Source organism: Trichoderma ghanense, assembly GCF_004382785.1.
Source record: "Trichoderma ghanense strain CCMA-1212 chromosome Unknown scaffold_5, whole genome shotgun sequence".
Classification (NCBI taxonomy): domain Eukaryota; kingdom Fungi; phylum Ascomycota; class Sordariomycetes; order Hypocreales; family Hypocreaceae; genus Trichoderma; species Trichoderma ghanense.
In genome coordinates, this window is record NW_027395668.1 from 568,360 (window position 1) to 587,272 (window position 18,913).

The 18,913-nt window shown below is 54.8% G+C and overlaps 8 protein-coding genes across 8 annotated transcripts; 4 read left to right on the top strand and 4 right to left on the bottom strand.

Moving 5' to 3' along the window:
• Window positions 1-331: 331 nt before the first annotated feature.
• CCMA1212_005128 (uncharacterized protein) lies at window positions 332-2,237 on the top strand (the record flags this gene model as incomplete). Its single annotated transcript, XM_073702404.1, is given in 6 exon segments — window positions 332-625; window positions 696-939; window positions 954-1,092; window positions 1,158-1,181; window positions 1,843-1,947; window positions 2,049-2,237. Coding segments are annotated over 6 exon segments (993 nt in total), but the record flags the coding sequence as incomplete, so codon positions are not given.
• Window positions 2,238-2,801: 564 nt separating this feature from the next.
• On the top strand, window positions 2,802-3,501 carry CCMA1212_005129 (uncharacterized protein; the record flags this gene model as incomplete). Its single annotated transcript, XM_073702405.1, has 2 exons — window positions 2,802-3,204; window positions 3,299-3,501. 2 exons carry the CDS (start codon window positions 2,802-2,804, stop codon window positions 3,499-3,501), a joined length of 606 nt encoding a protein of 201 aa, XP_073558897.1.
• Window positions 3,502-4,734: 1,233 nt separating this feature from the next.
• Window positions 4,735-6,282, bottom strand: CCMA1212_005130 (Pre-mRNA-processing factor 17; the record flags this gene model as incomplete). The annotated part of the gene is made up of 1 exon (XM_073702406.1): window positions 4,735-6,282. The coding sequence occupies one exon, from the start codon at window positions 6,280-6,282 to the stop codon at window positions 4,735-4,737; it is 1,548 nt and encodes a 515-aa protein (XP_073559213.1).
• Window positions 6,283-7,096: 814 nt separating this feature from the next.
• On the bottom strand, window positions 7,097-7,766 carry CCMA1212_005131 (ER-derived vesicles protein ERV14; the record flags this gene model as incomplete). Its single annotated transcript, XM_073702407.1, has 4 exons — window positions 7,097-7,189; window positions 7,252-7,318; window positions 7,395-7,550; window positions 7,591-7,766. 4 exons carry the CDS (start codon window positions 7,764-7,766, stop codon window positions 7,097-7,099), a joined length of 492 nt encoding a protein of 163 aa, XP_073559212.1.
• A 1,284-nt stretch (window positions 7,767-9,050) lies between these two features.
• CCMA1212_005132 (Methionine aminopeptidase 1) lies at window positions 9,051-10,608 on the bottom strand (the record flags this gene model as incomplete). The annotated part of the gene is made up of 4 exons (XM_073702408.1): window positions 10,365-10,608; window positions 9,852-10,250; window positions 9,230-9,776; window positions 9,051-9,160 (listed from the first exon to the last, which is right to left on the bottom strand). The coding sequence occupies exons 1-4, from the start codon at window positions 10,506-10,508 to the stop codon at window positions 9,051-9,053; spliced, it is 1,200 nt and encodes a 399-aa protein (XP_073559211.1). The 5' UTR covers window positions 10,509-10,608.
• A 723-nt stretch (window positions 10,609-11,331) lies between these two features.
• Window positions 11,332-13,345, top strand: CCMA1212_005133 (uncharacterized protein; the record flags this gene model as incomplete). Its single annotated transcript, XM_073702409.1, has 4 exons — window positions 11,332-11,453; window positions 11,758-11,975; window positions 12,067-12,492; window positions 12,575-13,345. The coding sequence occupies exons 1-4, from the start codon at window positions 11,345-11,347 to the stop codon at window positions 13,343-13,345; spliced, it is 1,524 nt and encodes a 507-aa protein (XP_073559210.1). The 5' UTR covers window positions 11,332-11,344.
• A 763-nt stretch (window positions 13,346-14,108) lies between these two features.
• Window positions 14,109-14,612, top strand: CCMA1212_005134 (37S ribosomal protein S8; the record flags this gene model as incomplete). The annotated part of the gene is made up of 1 exon (XM_073702410.1): window positions 14,109-14,612. One exon carries the CDS (start codon window positions 14,109-14,111, stop codon window positions 14,610-14,612), a length of 504 nt encoding a protein of 167 aa, XP_073559216.1.
• Window positions 14,613-15,265: 653 nt separating this feature from the next.
• On the bottom strand, window positions 15,266-17,562 carry CCMA1212_005135 (uncharacterized protein; the record flags this gene model as incomplete). The annotated part of the gene is made up of 2 exons (XM_073702411.1): window positions 15,266-17,115; window positions 17,490-17,562. 2 exons carry the CDS (start codon window positions 17,560-17,562, stop codon window positions 15,266-15,268), a joined length of 1,923 nt encoding a protein of 640 aa, XP_073559215.1.
• Window positions 17,563-18,913: the final 1,351 nt, after the last annotated feature.

Sequence of the window (18,913 nt, forward strand, 5' to 3'; positions counted from 1 at the left end):
TCGATGGACTGCTGCAAAGAGCACATACATGCTCTCCGTTTTATTCTGGCAGAAAATAGGTGAAGGTCTGGTATGGCCCTGGACATGGGTATGGTTGATGGCTTGCTCCGAGCATACGTGACATTGCCCATTTACCTTGGGGCATGTCTCAATCAAAATGGTGATCGGTCGATGAGATTCGGCGGCGCGAACTTGGGAGCCTCGGAAGAATTGACAACTGCTAGATAATACTTCTCGTAACTCTTGCTATTCTCTTGTTGTCCCCGCTCATCGCCAGTTACTTTTGTATTTGTCTCTCAACTACTGCCTGATGCCCGCAAATCCTCTTCAAGGTATACACACTTACTTCGCCATGACTCGCCTGCTCCCCTCCTTATAACACCCTCACAAGTATGCTGCTGCTGCACACCGGCGTCTACGTCCACCAACTCGCACCTCAAGTCCGCAACCATATTCCCTTGTGGGCTCATCCTGAGGGTGCCGTCGGCGAAACTGACTTGTCGACGTAGGAATTTGGCGGCGTTGGCACGTATGCGAAAGTCTCGTATGAGAATTGCTTCGTGGGGAGCGACTCCTCAAAGGGGCTTCGATATCGCGATTCTCGGTGATCCTTTTGACGCTGTCTGTACCCTCTGTTCAATGTCAATTAATGAGTATGAAGACTGATGGTGGGCAATATATGCGGTAACGGCAAGGCCTGGGGCGCGCTTTGGGCCAAAGGGAATCCGAGCTGCGAGTGAACGCAAGGCATACGGCTACAGCATATACACCGGTAGAGTCTTTTACGCCAACAAAGCTCTCACGACATCATCTAAACCAACTTTTTGGAAAGGCCGAGACCCGGTCCGCGAACGGGCCAGAGTCGTCGACTGCTCCGACGCCCCATGGACGTTCCTCGACAACCGCCCAGCGCTCAAAACCTTGGATTAAGCTCACCGAGTAGTCTCCGCGAGACCAACAAAACATCCAGATAAATCAACGCTTCCGAGGATTGTGACGCTGGAGGCGATCGCACGACGACTTTGTCTGCGCTGCGGTCGACGTATAAGCGATGGGGGCCAGTGTCGGCTGTTTACTTTGACGGCCATATCGGTGAGATTGAGGCCTCGGCAACTTATTGAAGTTTGAAGCATTTCAAAGCTAATATTTTGGTATAGATACCTGGGATCCGGAAGTTTAAGGTATGGAAACTCTCCGTTTCTACGTTATCGGGCGCTGAAGTTCAACAAGGCGGCGATAATTCAGATTACGCGTCACTGGCAATCCGTCTTGAGTTGTTGAGTTACAGCAAACCAAAGTATTCAAAGGGGCTTTGAGAAAAGATATATAAAGGGCCAGCTTCTCCCTCCTCCAGGCCTCCTTCTTCTTCTTTTTTTCTCCATGCCGCTCGATTTCAGCCGCTTTTCCATCGGTTATCACGAGTTGAATCTCGGTAGACTCACCTTTGGCATAAGGAGCACCTCGAAGCGCGAGTTTCGGGCGGGATGGCCTCAGCTTGGACGGGACCGGCCCGTTCACGCTGAAGTCGTCACCGCTTGGAAACTTGTGCTTCAGGTCTCCTTCCATGCCACTGGTGATCTATCGAATTCGCTCGTGATAGCCTGGCATGGTTAAGTGGCTGATTTCTTGCGGTGTCGCAGAGCCCCCGCGGCTCTGCCTGACTCTGACAGGCCGCTGGGAAACTCTGTGACATCTCTAGACAAGAGTTTCTCTGCCATGGGGGAATGGAGGATGCTGAGAGCCGAGTCTGACTGACTACTTGATGGGGGACTCACCATGGAACCTTTTTGCATCTCGCGCACGAAGGGGCACACCCTACAACTACACATACTAACAATACAGGTGATAACTCAGCGCCACTCCTTGACAGAAACCGAGAGCGTTTCCGGAACAGCAGCACTTATTCCAGCGTTGTTATTGATGTTCTCGATCCTGCGTTTGCTCCGGGTACGCCCCCTCCCTCTCTCCACACTTCCAATAACGACTCGAGTATAACTTGTAGAGGAAGCTGTAACTAACAATGTAGGAAAATGGTGTCAAACACCCAGCAACCGGCACTCCAGATGCCTATCCTGGCTGGTCTGAGGGCCCTCAACGTTATCGGAGGCGACATGGTCAAGATGTCGCTCGCCTACGACGACAACGGCAAGACTACGGCTCTTGCGGCCGTGGAAGTTGTCCAGGCTATTCTTGAGCTCATGGTTGCGAAGCCAGTAGAGGCGCCGGTGGATAGGTGAGGAACTTTACAAGTTGTTGAGTGAAGGCATGTATTGCGTGGATGTGTGTGGCATGTTGTGTCCGTATGACCTAGTACCGCACGCAGTATCGTATGTCTCTTGTATCAGATCAATGTGCTTGCGTTAATGTTGGGGAAAACGGCAAGCCGGCAACATACAGTTAAAGGCTCCAAGCCACGGAGGCATCGTGGTGGTCTCGGTGCCATACAGCGTTTCTTCTCTGGGCCAACGCCAACTCCTCCTCCTGGACGCAGCCTTAAACCCAAAGCCACGATCGTGACAAGAGGAGACATTCGTCCACTTTCCCATACGTAAAGATATCTGGTTTAGGTCTGAGCACAAACTCTATGTCAACACTCGGAACAGAGCCCTACAATGTTGGGAAACGCATCGAGGCAGCGGCCTGCCTATAAAGACCTCTCCTCAGCCCGCCTCCTGTTCAGCATGTTCAAACAAAGAAACAAACACTTCTCAACCAGTACCCTTTGCCAGCGGGAATATATCAACCCCAAAACTTATACCAACTCTTTATATTCCCAACACACTGGCAACTTCCCAGAAACCATGTGTCCGAGAGAACACGTCCGCCTCCCCCTCCTCCTCGGCGAAGATGGGACCCTCCTCCTCGCCCTCGCCAGTGATGCCCGTCGTGAGTCAGCAGCAGCCGACGAACGCGGCAACGACGACGACGATGACGGAGGAGCGCAGGTCCTCGCTGCCGAAGACGCTGCGCAGTTTGACGATCTCGGCGGGGCGTCTCCCGTACCTGAGGAAGACAACGAGGTTGACAGCTTCTTCGGAGACAACAACGAAGGTAGCAGATACCGCGAGTTCGTCATCCGCTTGGCCGCTACGCAGCCGCTTGGGGATGAGAGGGAGGGCGTGTCCATGCTGCCGGAGTTGTCGGACGGGTCGTCTTCGGATGAGGAGGGTTGGAGCAGTAGTCTTGGCTATCTGAGCAGCGTGAGTTTGAATTACCCTCTTTATTCTTCAACGTATACGTCTTTTTGCGTACAAATGAATGCATGTATATTGGTTGCTAATCTCTTCTTTGGTATAAGATGAAGCCGACGTTGAAGATAATGAGCCAGGGGTAGTAGACGAGGAATCCGACGAGGAGGAGGAAGAACAAGGCTACGTCCTCCTTCATTCGGCAACCGAGGCCATGGCCGCAGAGATGGATCCCCCCGATTGGATGGACGCGGCAAACGATTACCTTTTGGAGGCGTATGATTTCCCTCCGCTCGAGAGGCAGAATCGGTGATTCCGGAGACTATCCGGCGGACTGTTATGTTTATTTTTGGTTTTATTTCCAGAGAGATCATCTGATGGCACGTGGTGGTATTTTGACTTTTTGGATATCGGATAGGAGACTGATGGGCGGAGATTGGATTTTGTTGTCGAGAGGTTTAAGCGAATGATACCCCCCTTTTCGATTTTGCTGCCTTATCTGAACATGTCTCCGTGTCTAGACGTGATTTAAATGGCAGTAGTATGTCTACAATAAGCTTTCAACTTGAGAGAAAGGTTAAAGAGGTTACAAGTCCAACTTGGCGACGTTGATGGCTTGCATGCCAAACTGGGAAATGGAGCCCGAAAATAGAGATGATCGTTAAAGGGGCAAATGCCGATTCGACTCGTGTAGCATACGTGTCATGAACTTCACCGAGATAGGCTCTTCGGCTAGAGAATCGCAGTCCGTCATGTGCGATTGACAGAGACACCTAGATAGGTAAGTCAGTATGCCGGGTGAAAGCGCATCAACACCACATCCGCTCACGCCAACAGAGCACAGGCTTCCAACACATCGATGCTATTCTCATCTGGCCAGTCAGGGTGACCTCACGGATTGTAGACGACCTCAAAGACAGGCAATCAATTTCTCGATTAGAAAAAAAATGTCTCAATTTTTCTATATCATCGGTTGAGTCTACTGGTTGAAATAGCCAAGGTTTGACAACTAGTGATACATGTGAGGTGTCCTTCAGATAGCAGGGGCTAGAGCTGGTCATTCACAACGATATCATTAAATAGGTACCATCTTATCAGTCGAATAAAATCGCCATTTCACAGCATATACAAAGTAACCGACCTTCTGCTAAGTCTCCTCGCTTCCTCGTCCGCTGCTCATGGCCCTCTTAAGAAATCATCGCCAGATACACTTCCCTCAACGGAGGCACCTACAATAATACATCTGCCTAGCATGTTAAGACCGATCCCCTGGCATTTCAAATTTTCCAATTATGATGACATTGATGTATCTACTGGTATCTCTACCGCCTTTGCTATCATGACTTGAAAACATCACAAGCATCACCTGGACGGCCGCAAAGGTACTATGGAGCAGGAGATGACTCCTTCCACTTCAAGTACCGAAGTAAATCCTTCATAAATCAAGCCCGCTTCATACCAACAAGTCTCATTATTTACACAAACTCCAATTTTCTAGGATACCCAACCCCCAACGCCGTAAACAATGCTCGCTTCCATCCTGCCCTTAATCCCAATACCTGATGTCGCCATCTAGACCTGCCGTGACGACCTTGCTCGTCTCCTGCGGATGCCACTGCACACACGTCACGGCCTGGTTGCCCGCCTTGAGCTTGTGGTACATCTTGCACGTCTTCCAGTCCCAGAAGCACACGTAGCCGCCCTGGTCTCCGGAAGCGAGGAACTGACCGTCGGGGCTGCAGTCCAGGTCAATCGCCAGGCCGGCGTTGTTGTGGCCGCGGTAGCTCTTCTTCCTGTTCTGCCGGAACTTGTCGTTGGCCCCGTAGACGAGGATCTGGTTGTCTGAGCTCTGGTACGCGACATACTTGCCCGACGGGTGCAGCGCAGCCCTCGTCATCGGGTACATGTCCGGCTCGGCAATGTACTTGATGGGCACGGGGATGTTGTAGTCCCATGCGCGCAGTGACTTGTCGTCGGATGTCGTCATGAAGCGGCGGTTGTTGTCGACAAAGGTAATGGTGTTGATGGCAGCCAGGTGATGGTCGTACTCCTGCACCACCTGGTTCGGTGTGCGTATATCAAACTGCACAATCTTCTTGTCCGACATGCCGGCGAGGAACTCGTTGGAGTGCTCGGGGTCGGGATTGAACTTGACAACGTGAGGCATCTTGCCGGTGGTAAACTTGCTGATGCAGATGCCCTTCTCCGTGTCCCAGAGCTTGATCATGCGGTCGTACGAAGCAGACAAGAACTGCGTTCCCGACGTGTTGAAGCAAATGTCGGATATCGACTTGGAATGGCCCGAATACGTCCGCAGAAGCTCCCTGTCGTGATATACGTCGCGAATCCTGACCGTCGTGTCTGCGCCGGCCGAGAGGAGCAAGTGCCCTGACCTCGGGAAGAAGCGCAACGCCGTGACAGCCCCCGAGTGATCCTTCCAGCCGTGAATCTGCTTCTTCGGTATGAAGTTGGTAACGCTGCCCGGCTCCTTCCGTAGGTCGATATCGAGATCCTGTGGGACGTGCATATATGTGCGGCCTTGGTAGTCGTACTCCTCCGAGCCGTGGAACGTCGTCGTCTCTTCGCCCAGATCCTCGACTTCCTTGCGACGAGCGAGCGCACCCTTTGGTGGTTGCACCACTGTTCCGCTCTCGACAACCTCGTCTTCTTCCTCGTCCACGTACTCGTACTCGTAGCCATCCTCGTCCTCGCCCACCTCATCCACCTCCTCGTATCGGTCCTTTTTGAACTTCGCCCAAGGCCCGACATATTCGCCGTCTCCCTGAGCAATGCTCGCGTCTCCCTTGCCTTCCCGCTCGACCTTGACCTTGGGCCCTGCCTTGGCCTCCACCGCTCTGTGTTTCCGCCGGAACGAGTGTTCGCTCAGAAACATCTCCTCCGCATGGCCGGTCAATACGTTCTTGCGCTTGAGCGGGTTCTCCTTCTGCTTGTACGGATAGGCAGGGCCAGCCTGGGGCCGGGAAAGGTCTTCCGCTGTGTACGGCACGACTTCGTGGTCTGGCTGCGCTTGCTGGCGCACCACGAGCGCGTCCTGGGGCGCCATGTTGGGCGGATACTCGCCAAAGTCGGCCATGATTGCGGCGGTTGGAGTTTGTTGGGTTGAAGCAGAGAAAGTCGAGAGGCAAGAAGTCGTGGCGCGTCTTGGTCAATGACGGATCACGTGACAAACTATGACGACAGTGTAGCTTGTTTTTGGGCCTTGCGCTGATGGCCGGGGGAGCAATTGTCTCAGTTCCAAGCTCTGAAACAATTCTGAGCTTGACTTTTTATTGCTGAAGAAGTATCAGATCGATATTCTAGAGCTGTTAACCAAATGTTGCTAAACATTGCTGATACGCAACAGGCCAGACAGAACCAAAAGTCAAAGGATAAAATCGGTGAAGAAAACACAACATGTAGGGCGTGACAAGTTTTGAAAATCATTCTTCTTTACAATTAATCGTATTAGTCATTCAGCTAAATCATCTCCTCCTCACATTCAAGTGTCATCATTACTCCAGCCCTGCCCAACCCAGCAGCGTCTATCCTCTTCAATGGAAGAGAAAAGGACGAAGCTAGCGTAGCCCTTGTTTCGCACGTCATCTCTTCCGGACGAGAAGAGGAAGAGGCCGCTCTCGGCATGAAGCTCCAAGCGCCAGTACTGATGCCACCAGACGCTGTGCTTAAACCCGCAAGCGAAGCCGCTCCCCCAGTCATCTGCGCCTTCAATTCATGTTGCTCCATCATAGCATAATTCTAGTCGTAATCGGTCCATGTCCAGTGTCCCTTGCTCGTCTTGCCCTACCGGCCCCCCTCGTCAGAGTTGCCGCCATTTTTGGTTGTATTGGCCCTGCCAGAGAAAGTGGTATGATGGGTTAGGGTAGTTTCGCCGTCCAATTCGACGTGGTTTACGAAGACTCGTCACGGATGAGGGCGACGATCATGCTGTAGAGGTAGAAGAAGAACATGATCAAGTGGAAGGCCAGCTTGATAAACGACTCCTGTTGAGGATTGTCAGCGACATGCTTGGCGGAGTCGAGGATCCTGCGCCAAAACGACGAACCTTCTTGTGGACGTTGAGCTTTCGGAAGATCTCGGTGGCGTCAAGAAGGTGGGTGTTGTCCACGATCCTAGCGGTTGTACGTTAGAAAACAAACGTGTCCTGGTTGCGGCAATAATTCAGTTTTTTTTTCGAGAGCAGCTCACTTCTTGATGTTGTATCCGAGAAGAGGGAGGTTGAGAATAAGCGCAACCCAGTACCCGTTGATGAGGAACAAAAAGGTCAGGAAACCATGGACGGCCGCTTCGGGGATGATGTAGGCGTTGAGGCGGTTGCAGAGATCGATGGGGTTGATGTAGTCACTGTCAGGGCTCAAGTCAGCCATACGTGCCCGGCGGCGACGGCGCTGCGGAGGATGCGTTGAGAGCGCGCATGTGGCCGCTGCCCAGGGCTGTTTGCGGGGAGCCGCCGTACCATTCCAGATCGCTGTACATGATGGTGAAGAAGACCTGCAGGAACAGGTTGACGGCGTTGATCAGCACCGCCAACAGGAACAGCCACGCTTCTCCAGACATCATGACGTGTGCTTTCGAGACGACGAGCTAGGCGGACAGCAAGCGATAGGAGGAGGAGGAGGAGGAGGTGAGGCGGATGACGCAGCAGCAGAGTCGAGAGGAGAGAGAGAGAAGAGATGCTTCCTGTCGGCTCCTTCAGGTATTAGCAACAGCGGAGTGGGCGTTGCTGGAGCTTCGTCACGAGCTTCGAACTTCGGCGCGGCGTGGCAGCGAGGGAGGGGAACTGGCTGATATTAGTGGGGGTTGTTTTGGCGAGGAAAAAAAAGCTTGCGCTCGGAGCTGCGGCTGGTGGCTGGCGGCGGGCTACTAATTACCAGGTATCTAATCGGTGAGGGCGCAAAAATCGAGGGAAAATGCGAGGTGGCCTCAAAACAGATGTTGGTAAGACGGCGAGTCGGTATGAGATGCAGAAGCAGAAGAGGGATGACGGATTGAAGCAGTTTGTGGGTGGAGCTTGGCGAGAGGCAATTGGGAGGAGAGAAAACCTGGAAAGCTGGTCGAGCTGCCTGGGTCCCAGCTCTTTCTTGCCTAGTAGTGGCGATGACTCTCCAGCTGGGGAGAGAGATTTTGGGGATCTGGGCCTGTATGTACTGTAGCTGTAGCGAGCCAACCCCTGCCGTCCGAACCTGCGGTCAGTGGGGAAAGATGAGCGCTGTTTTGCGAGGGCCAGCGGCTTTGGGTTGGGGGTACCGACTCGAGGGGCGAGGGATGTAGCTGTACCTTGGTCAACGAAGAAGAGTTGGGAACACTGGATGAGCTTGCAAGCAAGAACCAGATAAGCTTAATTGATGATACGGTCTAGATGCTCGTGAATATGACGCTGTCATGATTAGGAAGTTGTTTTCGCGTCAAAAAGACGCATATCTGTTCATCTGCTGCTGTTAGCCGCATCTGCATATCCCACTGCAGCACAAAAGGCACAGCAGCTGATTTTCATGTGAATCCACCGACGCAAGGGCACGCGCAACCCCGCAGGTACAGGTACTCGACGTCTCTTATCTCGAGGTAGCCCAAAAGCTCAACTGCCTGCTGTAAGACATCATCAATTCGTGGGATGATCTACCTCATGCTTGTAGTACGAGACAGCTTCAATGATGTATTCTTCTCGACCTTACATGTCCACCATATTCAACTCCAAATGGCAACAATAGCGGCTCTATTTGCTCGCTCACACCAACGACGCCAGCACCCAAAGCATCGCCCAACGCTACAGAACCGTGGTATCAAATCACTCGGTCAGAGCCACCCATCCATCCACCCATCCATCCCAATCTGTCAAACAAATCTTCACGCCCCGTCCACCTTCTTCTCCGGCATGGGAACCGGTCCTCCGGGCGAATCGGGCAGCCGCGCCGTCAGAATCTCGCAGCCGTCCTCCGTGACGAGGAGAGTGTGCTCTGCAATCACAATATCAGCGTTCTAGTCTCACAGGATACAGGTAAATGCGCGGAGGCTTCGAAACATACCAAACTGGGCCGTCCGCTTGCCGTCAATGGTTGTGCTCGTCCAGTTGTCGGGCCACGTAATGTCCCTGTACTTGCCCAGCGCAACCATGGGCTCAATGGTAAAGGTCATGCCGGGCTTGCACTCGCCGACGGCCTTGTTCTTGGCATAGTGCGGCACGTTGGGCGGGCAGTGGAAGAGCTTTCCGACGCCGTGGCCGCAGTACGTCCTGATGACGCTGCAGTCCTTTTGCTTGGCGACCTTTTCGATGATGTTGCCGAACTCTCGTATCAGGACGCCCGGCTTGACGGCCTTGATGGCCTCGTCGAGAGACTCGCGCGCCGCCTCCACCACCCTGACGCTGTCGGGGTCAGCCTTGGCCCTGTCGCCAATGTAGTATGTCTCGTTGAGATCGGCGTGGTATCCGCCGTGGTATAAGCTAATGTCGATGTTGAGGATGTCGCCGTCGAGTAGCACCCGTTGGTCAGGGATGCCGTGGCAGATGACCTCGTTGACGGATGTGCAGCAGGATTTAGGAAAGTGGTTGTAGTTTAGAGGTGAGGGATACGACTGGATTGCGAAACCAGAGTCAGCACCACGCCTCCATCATGCCATGCCTCACGTCACAAGGCCCCGCCAACTCACCTCGCGCTCTATGCAGGCCTTGTGGACAAGCTCGTCGATGTAGTCGGTGGTGACGCCGGGCTTGGCCGCGGCCGCGGCAATGTCGAGCACCTCGCGCGCCAGCCTGCAGACCTTGCGCATGGCGGCAATGCCCTTGGCATCGTGGATGTCGATCTTGTTGCGGTTGATGAGGGACCGGCTGTACTTGGGGTCGCCGTCCTGCCACCAGGTGGGATGGGGGATCGACTTGGGCACGGTGCGGTGCTCGGACAGCGGATAGACGGGGCGCAGCGGGCCGGCGAAGGGGAAGCTCGGGAAGGGGTTGTAGTATCCGGTGACTGCGTCTGGTGAGATTGCTTTCGGGGCAACAAAGTGGTGGAGGAGATTACTTTGCGTCTTGTGCATGCTCTTGTGCTCGCCCTGTCCCGCGGGTCAGTCTGTGTCTACCTGGTAGTTGTCCTCTTCCTCGCTTCTCCGTATCCATCTCGGGGCAACATCATGGGTTCGCCCTGGCAGAGATCATGTTGTACATACCCAGTTCCTCTTGAAGCACTCCTGGGAGCAGAAGAAGCTGTCCTTGATGTTAAGCTTCAAGCATGTCGGGCACTGCAGGGCGCCGGCGTCATTGTTGCAGTCGGAGCCCAGGCACTTCTTTTTGGCGGGGGGTTCTGATGCCATTTTAAGCGGCTAGGAGGACGGCTCGATGATACTGTAAGAGTAAAAGATAAAGACAGACAAGCTGCACAGGAGCGACTGGAGAGACGATGCCGTGGGAGGGATGCAGATGCTATCGCAGAGGTGGATTTGAATATCAAGCCATAGAAAAAAATATGGACGTGCGATAAAGGGACCGATACGGGGAAAGGCCTGCAAATTCCGATAATGGCGTGCATGTACCTGGTACCTCTGCAGCCTCAGCGTCAAGTAAAAGCTCCCGCCAGTTCCATTGGCCGGCTTCCAGGCTTTTTTTCTGTACTATACTGCAGAGCCCGGGCGTGGCGGAGGAAACTGTGGCGGAAGAGCCGTTTTCGGTTGGCTGCAGAAATTCATTTTCCTTCTGCCACCGGTTCCGAGCTCTCGATAAAAGTCTGGCCATGCATGCGTTTCTCGCGAGGAAGCCCGCTAAAATCAAACGGCAGCCCTGAGATGACAGTGCTAAAGAAATAAGACGCAACCTCTAAATGTGCTCTTACCAATGATACAGAGAGCACAACAAAGTGTGGCTTGAGCAGCAGTTCTTGCATGATGTGATCAAGGACTCCCGTCAACCGGCACGGCTGAGGTATTACTCGTACGGGCTCTCTTAGCATGAATTTTGCTGCTACCCAGACGCGCGGGTTTATGTGTGCTGTGCTATGCCAACATGTTTTCGCCCCCTTTGGCCCGAAATGCTAGATAATCAATCTCTCTATATACAGTAGCTCCCAGAGCTCCCGATCCTATTCATTTCTTAACCCTCTCATGATCATTAATCGCTGGAGCTGTCCGGCTCTTTCAACAGCAAAAACCCCCCCATGGCGGACACTAAGATTGTCGTCGTCGGCGCTGGGCCCGTCGGCTCTCTGGCAGCGCTATATGCCGCCAAGAGAGGACACCAGGTTGAGGTCTATGAGTTGCGGCCGGGTGAGTGAAGCTATGTTTTTCTCAGACTTTTTTTTTTTTCGCCGTTCTCCCGCTGTATGAGGTGGTTTGAGGTGAGCCCGACACCTCCGAGCTCGGTCTGACGGATGATGTTGTTGTTACTCATACCATAATAATTCTTTTTATTTTATTTTTTTTGCGTTGCTCTTTGTGACAATTCTGTCCAATTTCATTCTTCTAGTTTCCAATGGCACCGTGTTGTTGGTTTCTGCAGCCCTGCAAAACAGAAGCTTCCTCGTCTTGTCAGATGGCTGTCAACTCAACTCCGCTGACCGGCCGGCCGCAGACCTTCGCGATCCGAGCATCGTGCCGCTCAACTTTACAAAGTCCATCAACCTGGCCTTGTCCGAACGGGGCATCAATGCCATGAAACAGTCTGGCGAGCCGACGCTCGTCGACCATGTCATGTCCGCGACGATCCCCATGCGCGGGCGCATGATTCACGGACAGTCGCCGGATGGCAGCTTGTATGAGCACGCTCAGAATTACGATGTCAATGGAAGGGTGAGAAGTCCCCTATCTGGTTCCAATATTCTTTTTGAGGCCACAATACTTGTTGTTATTGAGAACGTCGTTGTTGATATGAAATGCAAAGGCTATCAACGCAATTGACCGAGGCACCCTCAACGCACGCCTCCTCGACATCCTCGACGCCCTGCCCAACGTCAAGCTCTTCTTCAACCACAAGCTCACGGGCGCCGACTTCAAGGCCAACAAGGCCTGGCTCGAGGCCCGCGACAAGGACGTCGCCGCCAACGGCCGCCCCCGCGAAATCGAAATCACCTTTGACCTCATGATTGGCGCCGACGGCGCGCACTCGGCCGTCCGCTACCACCTGATGAAGTACACGAGGATGGACTACCAGCAGGAGTACATCGACACGCTGTGGTGCGAGTTCCATCTGCCGCCTCGGGCCGTGGGCGAGGACGACAAGAACCCCGATGCCAGGTTCCGCATATCGCCGAACCACTTGCACATCTGGCCCGGCAAGGACTTTATGTTTATTGCCATCCCGAGCATGGTAAGGGCGCCTGCTGTCTCTCTGCTTATCGGTTCTGCATTTCAAATCTTCACAGGTACTAATATGTGTATTATGTATCCAGGACGGCTCATTCACATGCACCCTCTTCATCCCCAGCAGCGACATCGCCGAGCTGGAGCGCGATCCCTCAACGGTGCCGTCCTTCTTCGACAAGCACTTCCCCGGCGTAACCGCCCTGATCCCGGGCCCAGATCTCATCAAGTCGTTCACGACGAACCCCCACCTGCCGCTCATCAGCCTCAAGTGCAAGCCCTACCACCACGGCTCCTCGGGCGTCATCATCGGCGACGCGGCCCACGCCATGGTGCCCTTTTACGGGCAGGGCATGAACGCCGGCATGGAGGACGTCCGCATCCTCTTCTCCATCCTCGACAAGCACACCCAACTCGACGAGACCAACAACCCGGACCACGACGACGGCGAGCTCGTCGACTCGGCCGCCACGTCCGCCTTCCAGCGGGGGCTCGCGCTGGCCGAGTACTCGGCCGTCCGCGCCGAGGACGCCTACGCCATCAACAACCTGGCGCTGCAAAACTACGTCGAGATGCGCTCGTCGGTGCTGTCGCGGCGATACCGGCTGCGCAAGTTCCTCGAGGAGTTTATGAGCGTGCATTTTCCTTCGTTTGGATGGCAGACAAAGTATTCCAGGGTTAGCTTCGGCAACGAAGGGTATGCGGATGTCGTGAGGAAGAGCGATCGCCAGGGACAGATGCTGGTGCGGAGCTTCATTGCGCTTGTGTCGAGTCCTGTTGTCTTGACGGCGCTTGTGCTGGCGTATAGGCGTCGGGGGTCGGTCTTTTCGATTGTGGGCAGGCTATTCGGTTGGAAATGATACCGATAGTGGCTTCGACTTGGCGAGTGGCGTTTGTGTCATTCTGACTCTTTATTGATGCTATTCTTGGGACGATGTGTGTCTGGAACATGGCACTTTTGTCTCGTTGGCTCGGTGAGAGCAGAGACATTGTCAAATCATGTACATGGACTTTTTATGGTGGAGCGGTTGGCTTTGACAAAAGTTGTAGAATTGGGTAATATGGGCGGCATCGTGATATAAGCGGAACATGTACAAATCAGCTCCAATCAGATAACAAAGCAAGTCAAACAAAGCAAGATAGAATTCCTGTGCAAATCTTTGGATCCTGCTGGTTCATTACTAGTAGATAGTTGACTCTTTGTCTTAGACCAACAGAAACAGAGCCACTAATCGTTGTGCAGACCAGCTTAGTCATCCGCCTCCAAATTTTGAACAACCGCTTCTCCAGATCCCAGCACCACCATAGCGAAACAATCGCGACAATCTCAACCAAACACCAAACCTCCAAAGCCACACACATCCCTGCGCATTCCCCCACGACCCAGCAAAAAGCGCATTCCGTCCGACAGCGAATTGGGCGACGAAACAACCTTCCACGCGGGCGATTGGCCGCAGACGATGCGCTGTAAGTCACCAAACTCGGCAAAGAATATATATCCATCATCGTCAAAACCCAAAAACTAACAATTCCTCCGCAGAAGCAAAAGCAACACAAACCCCCCCGAAACCGACACCACCAAACAAAATCTCCCACAGACAACCCCTCACAAAACCCGCAGCCATGCCCTCCATCCTCAACATAGCACACATGTGCTCCCACCTCCAAAACGCATCCAAAGCCCGCCTGGGCCTCACCTCCGTCCCCTCCAACAAATACAACCTGCACCTCGCCCTCGCCCTCCACCGCTCCGGCTTCTTCTCCTCCGTCTACCGCTCCCCCGGCACCCAACCCCCCACGCCCGAGCAAATGGTCGCCCAGGTCCCCGAGCCCGTCACCTCCGCCACCGTCGCCCAGATGCGCATATGGCTCGGCCTCAAGTACTGGGACGGCCGGCCCGTGCTGTCCAAGGCGCAGGTCATCAGCAAGCCCTCCAGGCAGCTTACCGTCGACGTCGAGGAGCTGGGGCGCTTGACGAGGGGGTTTCCGACCAAGTTGAAGGGCGGAGTGGTGCAGGGGCTGGGGGTGGGCGAGTGTATGTTTGTGAGCACGTCGAGGGGGGTGCTTGAGGCGAGGGAGGCGTTGGCGAGGAAGGTTGGGGGCGTGCTCATGTGCCGGGTGTCATGATTGAGCATATGAACACATCAAACCGAAAACAAAAAAAAAAAAGAAAGAAACAAAGGGGCAGAGATGTTGGAGCGAAAAGGAGGCGAAAGGAGGGGCGTTGGAGATGGCTACAATTTGTTGCGAATATGTATGTACTTGTATTGTGAAACTCACAAGGGAGAGAGTGTGTGTGAGGGAGTCTTCAAAAAGAGCAAGAAAAAAGTACATCTCACTGTAAGAATAGATAGATTCAATTACAAGCAATAAGCATAATCGAAAGTCTGAGAAATCCTGCAACTCGTCGATGACAGTCGGCCAAAGGAACGCAGTTATACATACCAAACACCCCCCCAAAAGCCCGAAAAGGGAACAAATGAAAAAAGACAAGCAAAGCAAGCAAAGAGAAATATCACCAGTGGTCGCTATAAACAAAGGTATCTAAGGTATCTTGATAAACTACATCTCTCCTTTTCGACAGTTAGGCCTCAGGAGGGGGGCCTGTCCAGTATTACATAGACAATCGGGGGGTGGATTCAATATAAAACATAGGTTAAGGCGAACAAGAACAAGAAAAAAGGTAAGTCTCCGCCTAGTCAAACTGACAACGCCATCCATGACCTAACAAAACACCAAACTGCTATTATTATTTTGCCATTGATTAAAGTCGTTGATTATCAAGATGCTTCCGCCTTCTCGGTCGTCTCGGAGGCAACCGGCTCGGCGGCGGGCTCAGCAACGGGCTCAGCAACCTCCTCCACCTTGGCCTCCTCGGCGGCCTCAGCGGCCGGCTCGACAGGGGCAGCCTCAGCTTCGACCACGGGAGCAACAGCCTCGACAGCGGCGTCAGCGGCGGGAACCTCCTCAACCTTGGCCTCGGCCACGGGCTCAGGGGCGGGCTGGGTGAGCTCGGCCTCCTCAGCAATGGCAACCACCTCCTCAGCAGTCTCGGCGTTGGCAGCTTCGACAGCCGCCTCTTCCACCGGGAGAGGCTCGGGCTCTGCGGGCTGCACAGGGGCAGCCTCCTCCTGAGCCGTGCTCTTCACAGGCTCCTCGGCGACTTCCTCCTTGGGTCTAATGACCAGCTTCTCCTCGGACTGCGCAGGCGAGGGAGACTTCTTGGAGACGGCCTCGGTCTGCTTCTTCCTAGGTGAGGACTTCTTGGTGGGACTGCCCTCGTAGTGACTGTGGTCGGATCCGCCAGATGCCGCGGTGCCGGCAGTAGAGGGCCGGGAGCAAGATTTCTTGGGAGGCGTAGTGGGCTCCGACGTCTTGCTAGACGACGCTTGCGTAGGCCGCATCATGCGGGCCAGGAAGCCCTCGTCAACCTCCTTTGCCTTTTTGGGCGCTTCACGAGCAGGTTTGGCGGGCGGCGGCCCAATGCTGGGTCGAGATCGCGTAGCCTGCTTGACTGGGCGAGCGGTGGAAGTTGACGAGTGTGCGCTCTGCCGGCTGGTGGACTGTCGTGAAGTAGTCGGCTTCGACTGAGTCGGTCCGGTGGCCGCACCGGTCTTGGAGCCGGAGGCGGCGGTGGGAGCCGTGAGCGAAGCGGGCAGGCTGACCGGCTTGGTGGGCGACTTGGTCCTCGGCTTCACAATCGTATCGGCAGACTTGCTGGGCAGTGTCTTCTTGGCAGCAGTCGTAGTAGCTGCTCCAGTGCGAGTCTTTGCGGCCGAAGTCGGTCTGACGGTGGAAGACGATCTCACGGCGGAAGTTGACCTGGTGGCAGATGATCTGGTGGCAACAGCCGCAGCGGAAGATGCTCTCTTGACGGCGGACGCTTCGGCCGTCCTTTGCAGAGGCCTAACGCTCGCTCTCCTGGAGGAGTCGGTAGTGGCCTTGGTAGCAGTAGCCGCGGTCTTGGGCGCAGCCTTGGGTTCGGCTTTGGCAGCCGCCTTGGGAGCGGCAGCCGTCTTTGGAGCTGCAGTCTTGGTGGTGGTGGTCGTAGTCTTGGTTGCTGCGGGTTTCGCCGCGGCCTTGGTGGCGGCCGGCTTCGTCGTCGTTGTCGCCCTGGCAGTCTTTTGAGCAACATTCTCGGTGCTGCTGCTAGCAGGGGCAGCCTCCTTTGGCGCAGGCTTCTCAGGGTCGGATTCCGTCGTAGGCACTGGTTTGGACACAGGCTTAGGTTCGGGCTTAGGTTCGGGCTCAGTCTTGGTGACGGTCGGGTCGGCCGGCGACAGCATGCCGGTAGGCGTCTCTTCGTCGACGACCTTGTCCGGGTTGTGGCTCGGCTTGTCGGTGACGGCCCCCTGCTGCTCCTGCTGGAACTCGAGGGAGGCCCGGGCGGATCGCGCCGAAATGCCAGACATGGCGGAGTTGAGGCTGGCGAGAAAGGCGGGCGACAGGGGCGGCTTTTCGCTTCGAGGCGTCTTTGGGAGATCGCGGTCGATGTCGAGGCTGGGGCGGGCGGACGAGTCTCGCGATGCGGAGCTGCCTTCCCTCACCAGGCCGATGACGCCGTTGCGCTCGACGGCAACGAAGCTGCTTCGCACCTTATTGATGAGCGGCCTGGGGGAGCCGCTGCGAGCTAGTGGCGGAAAGAAGAGCGAGTTAGCGTTTCTCGAACCCTCGACAGCTCCGGCCCGGCTCGTCAGCTCTTGTCTCTGCGTGGCTGGCTGGCTGCCGCCATGCCAGCGGCAAGTGAATATAGAGAGGGGTGGAGGGCCGTCCAAGAAGAAAGCAAGCAAGCGGACGGTGGACTAACAGCTACAGGAGCAGCTGAGCAGCGTCTGGGCTGGACAAAAACAGGCAGCTTGCGACTTCTTGAAGGGCACATAGTGGGAGGCTGGACAGGAGGAGCAGAGACAAGGCGGACGGCGGAAATCATCAGCACACACTGAGGGCATTTTTTTTTTTTACCTCCTGGGGTTGGAGACGGGCTTGAGACACCAAGGGATCTACCTCTATCTTCGTCCGCTGGGCTCGCGTCCCCTTTGTTCTCGAACATGGCTCGCAGGTTCTTGACCGCGCTCATGGTGAAAGACGGGTCCGCGTCCGCGGAGGCTCTGGGGGAACGGATGGGCGCGCGCAATCGATGCTGGAGGGTTGCGGGAAGACCATCCGCGAAGGGGATTCAGGAGAGAGGAAGGATAAGTACTATAGTAATACCCGACGACTGCTGCCAACGTAGCAGCAGCTCTCGTAGGTCGGCAAAGAGGCTGATGAACAAAATAGAGGCCAAGGCGGGAAAAAGGGAGAGAGACGCAGTTGGAAAGGGAGGGTCCCAGGTTGGTAGGCAAGGTACCTCGGGGGGTACTTGTCGCAGAAGTACCTCTTACCAGCCAGCGTCTCCATCCAGTCGATGCATGGCGCGACAGGGTCAATACATACTTATGGACCAGGGGGCTGCGTCTTGGCCAGGGATGGGGGACTGCAATACAGCACAGGAAAAGTGATGAAGTGGCCTCTTCGCTAGCTGCTGGCCGTGGTGCGCACCAGGCTGCCTTCGCTGAATGACAAATGCGCCGCTGATACAACTGCCGCAGTGCTTCATGTTGTTGTTGCTGCTGCTCATTGTCCGTGTTCCAGCGTGTCTCACTTGAAGGCATCGTGAAAGCGGAAGCTACCTGGGCCACCAGGTAGACCCAGCACCGCTCCCAGGTAACTCGGCAAGCTGTCTACAGCCCCAACACAAAGGGGACACGCATTTAGGTGCATGCATGCAGCTTGTTGTCGAGCCTGCAGCCAGAATCTTCACCAATTGCTGAATTCTGCAGCTGCAGCTTGTCCCAATCAGCGTCGTCGTCCGTCAAGCCCACAACACCAGGACGCGCCTCTGCGCCTTGGAGCGTTGAGCGCGCCACGCTGCGAATAGAAGGATGCGCCACCCGTCACACGGCGCGTTGTGTAAATGAGGCTCGGATGGGCCGATCCGCCGGAGCAGCTCCAGCTTATCAATGCCTACTACATAAGGTACCTACCTACCTTATATCAATGTTGATTGAGGTTCCCCGGGCGACAATTGGCACCAGAAGTTCGTGGGACGCCATCAAGACTGTTTCACGGTTTCCCATTGACCTTCCCCAATGAGCAGCTCTGCTGTGCTGCCAAATACAGGCGCCGATGTAGTGCTGGTACTTGCGCCCACCAACCCCAGCACTGAGTACTATAGCCTTGATGTTGAAGCAGCCTCTTGTTTGTCTTGCCAGATTATGCGCTGCTGACTGTATCAAGGCGGCTTTTCTGTGAGAATCAGAAGCATTGTGATGTTGCAACTACCCACTATTCGCGGAATGTCAGGAACCAGAGGGTCGTACAAAGCAGGTCGTGTAATACCAGCAATATGTGGCTAACTTCCTCATCCGCAGCGCTGATTGGCCAGCCGG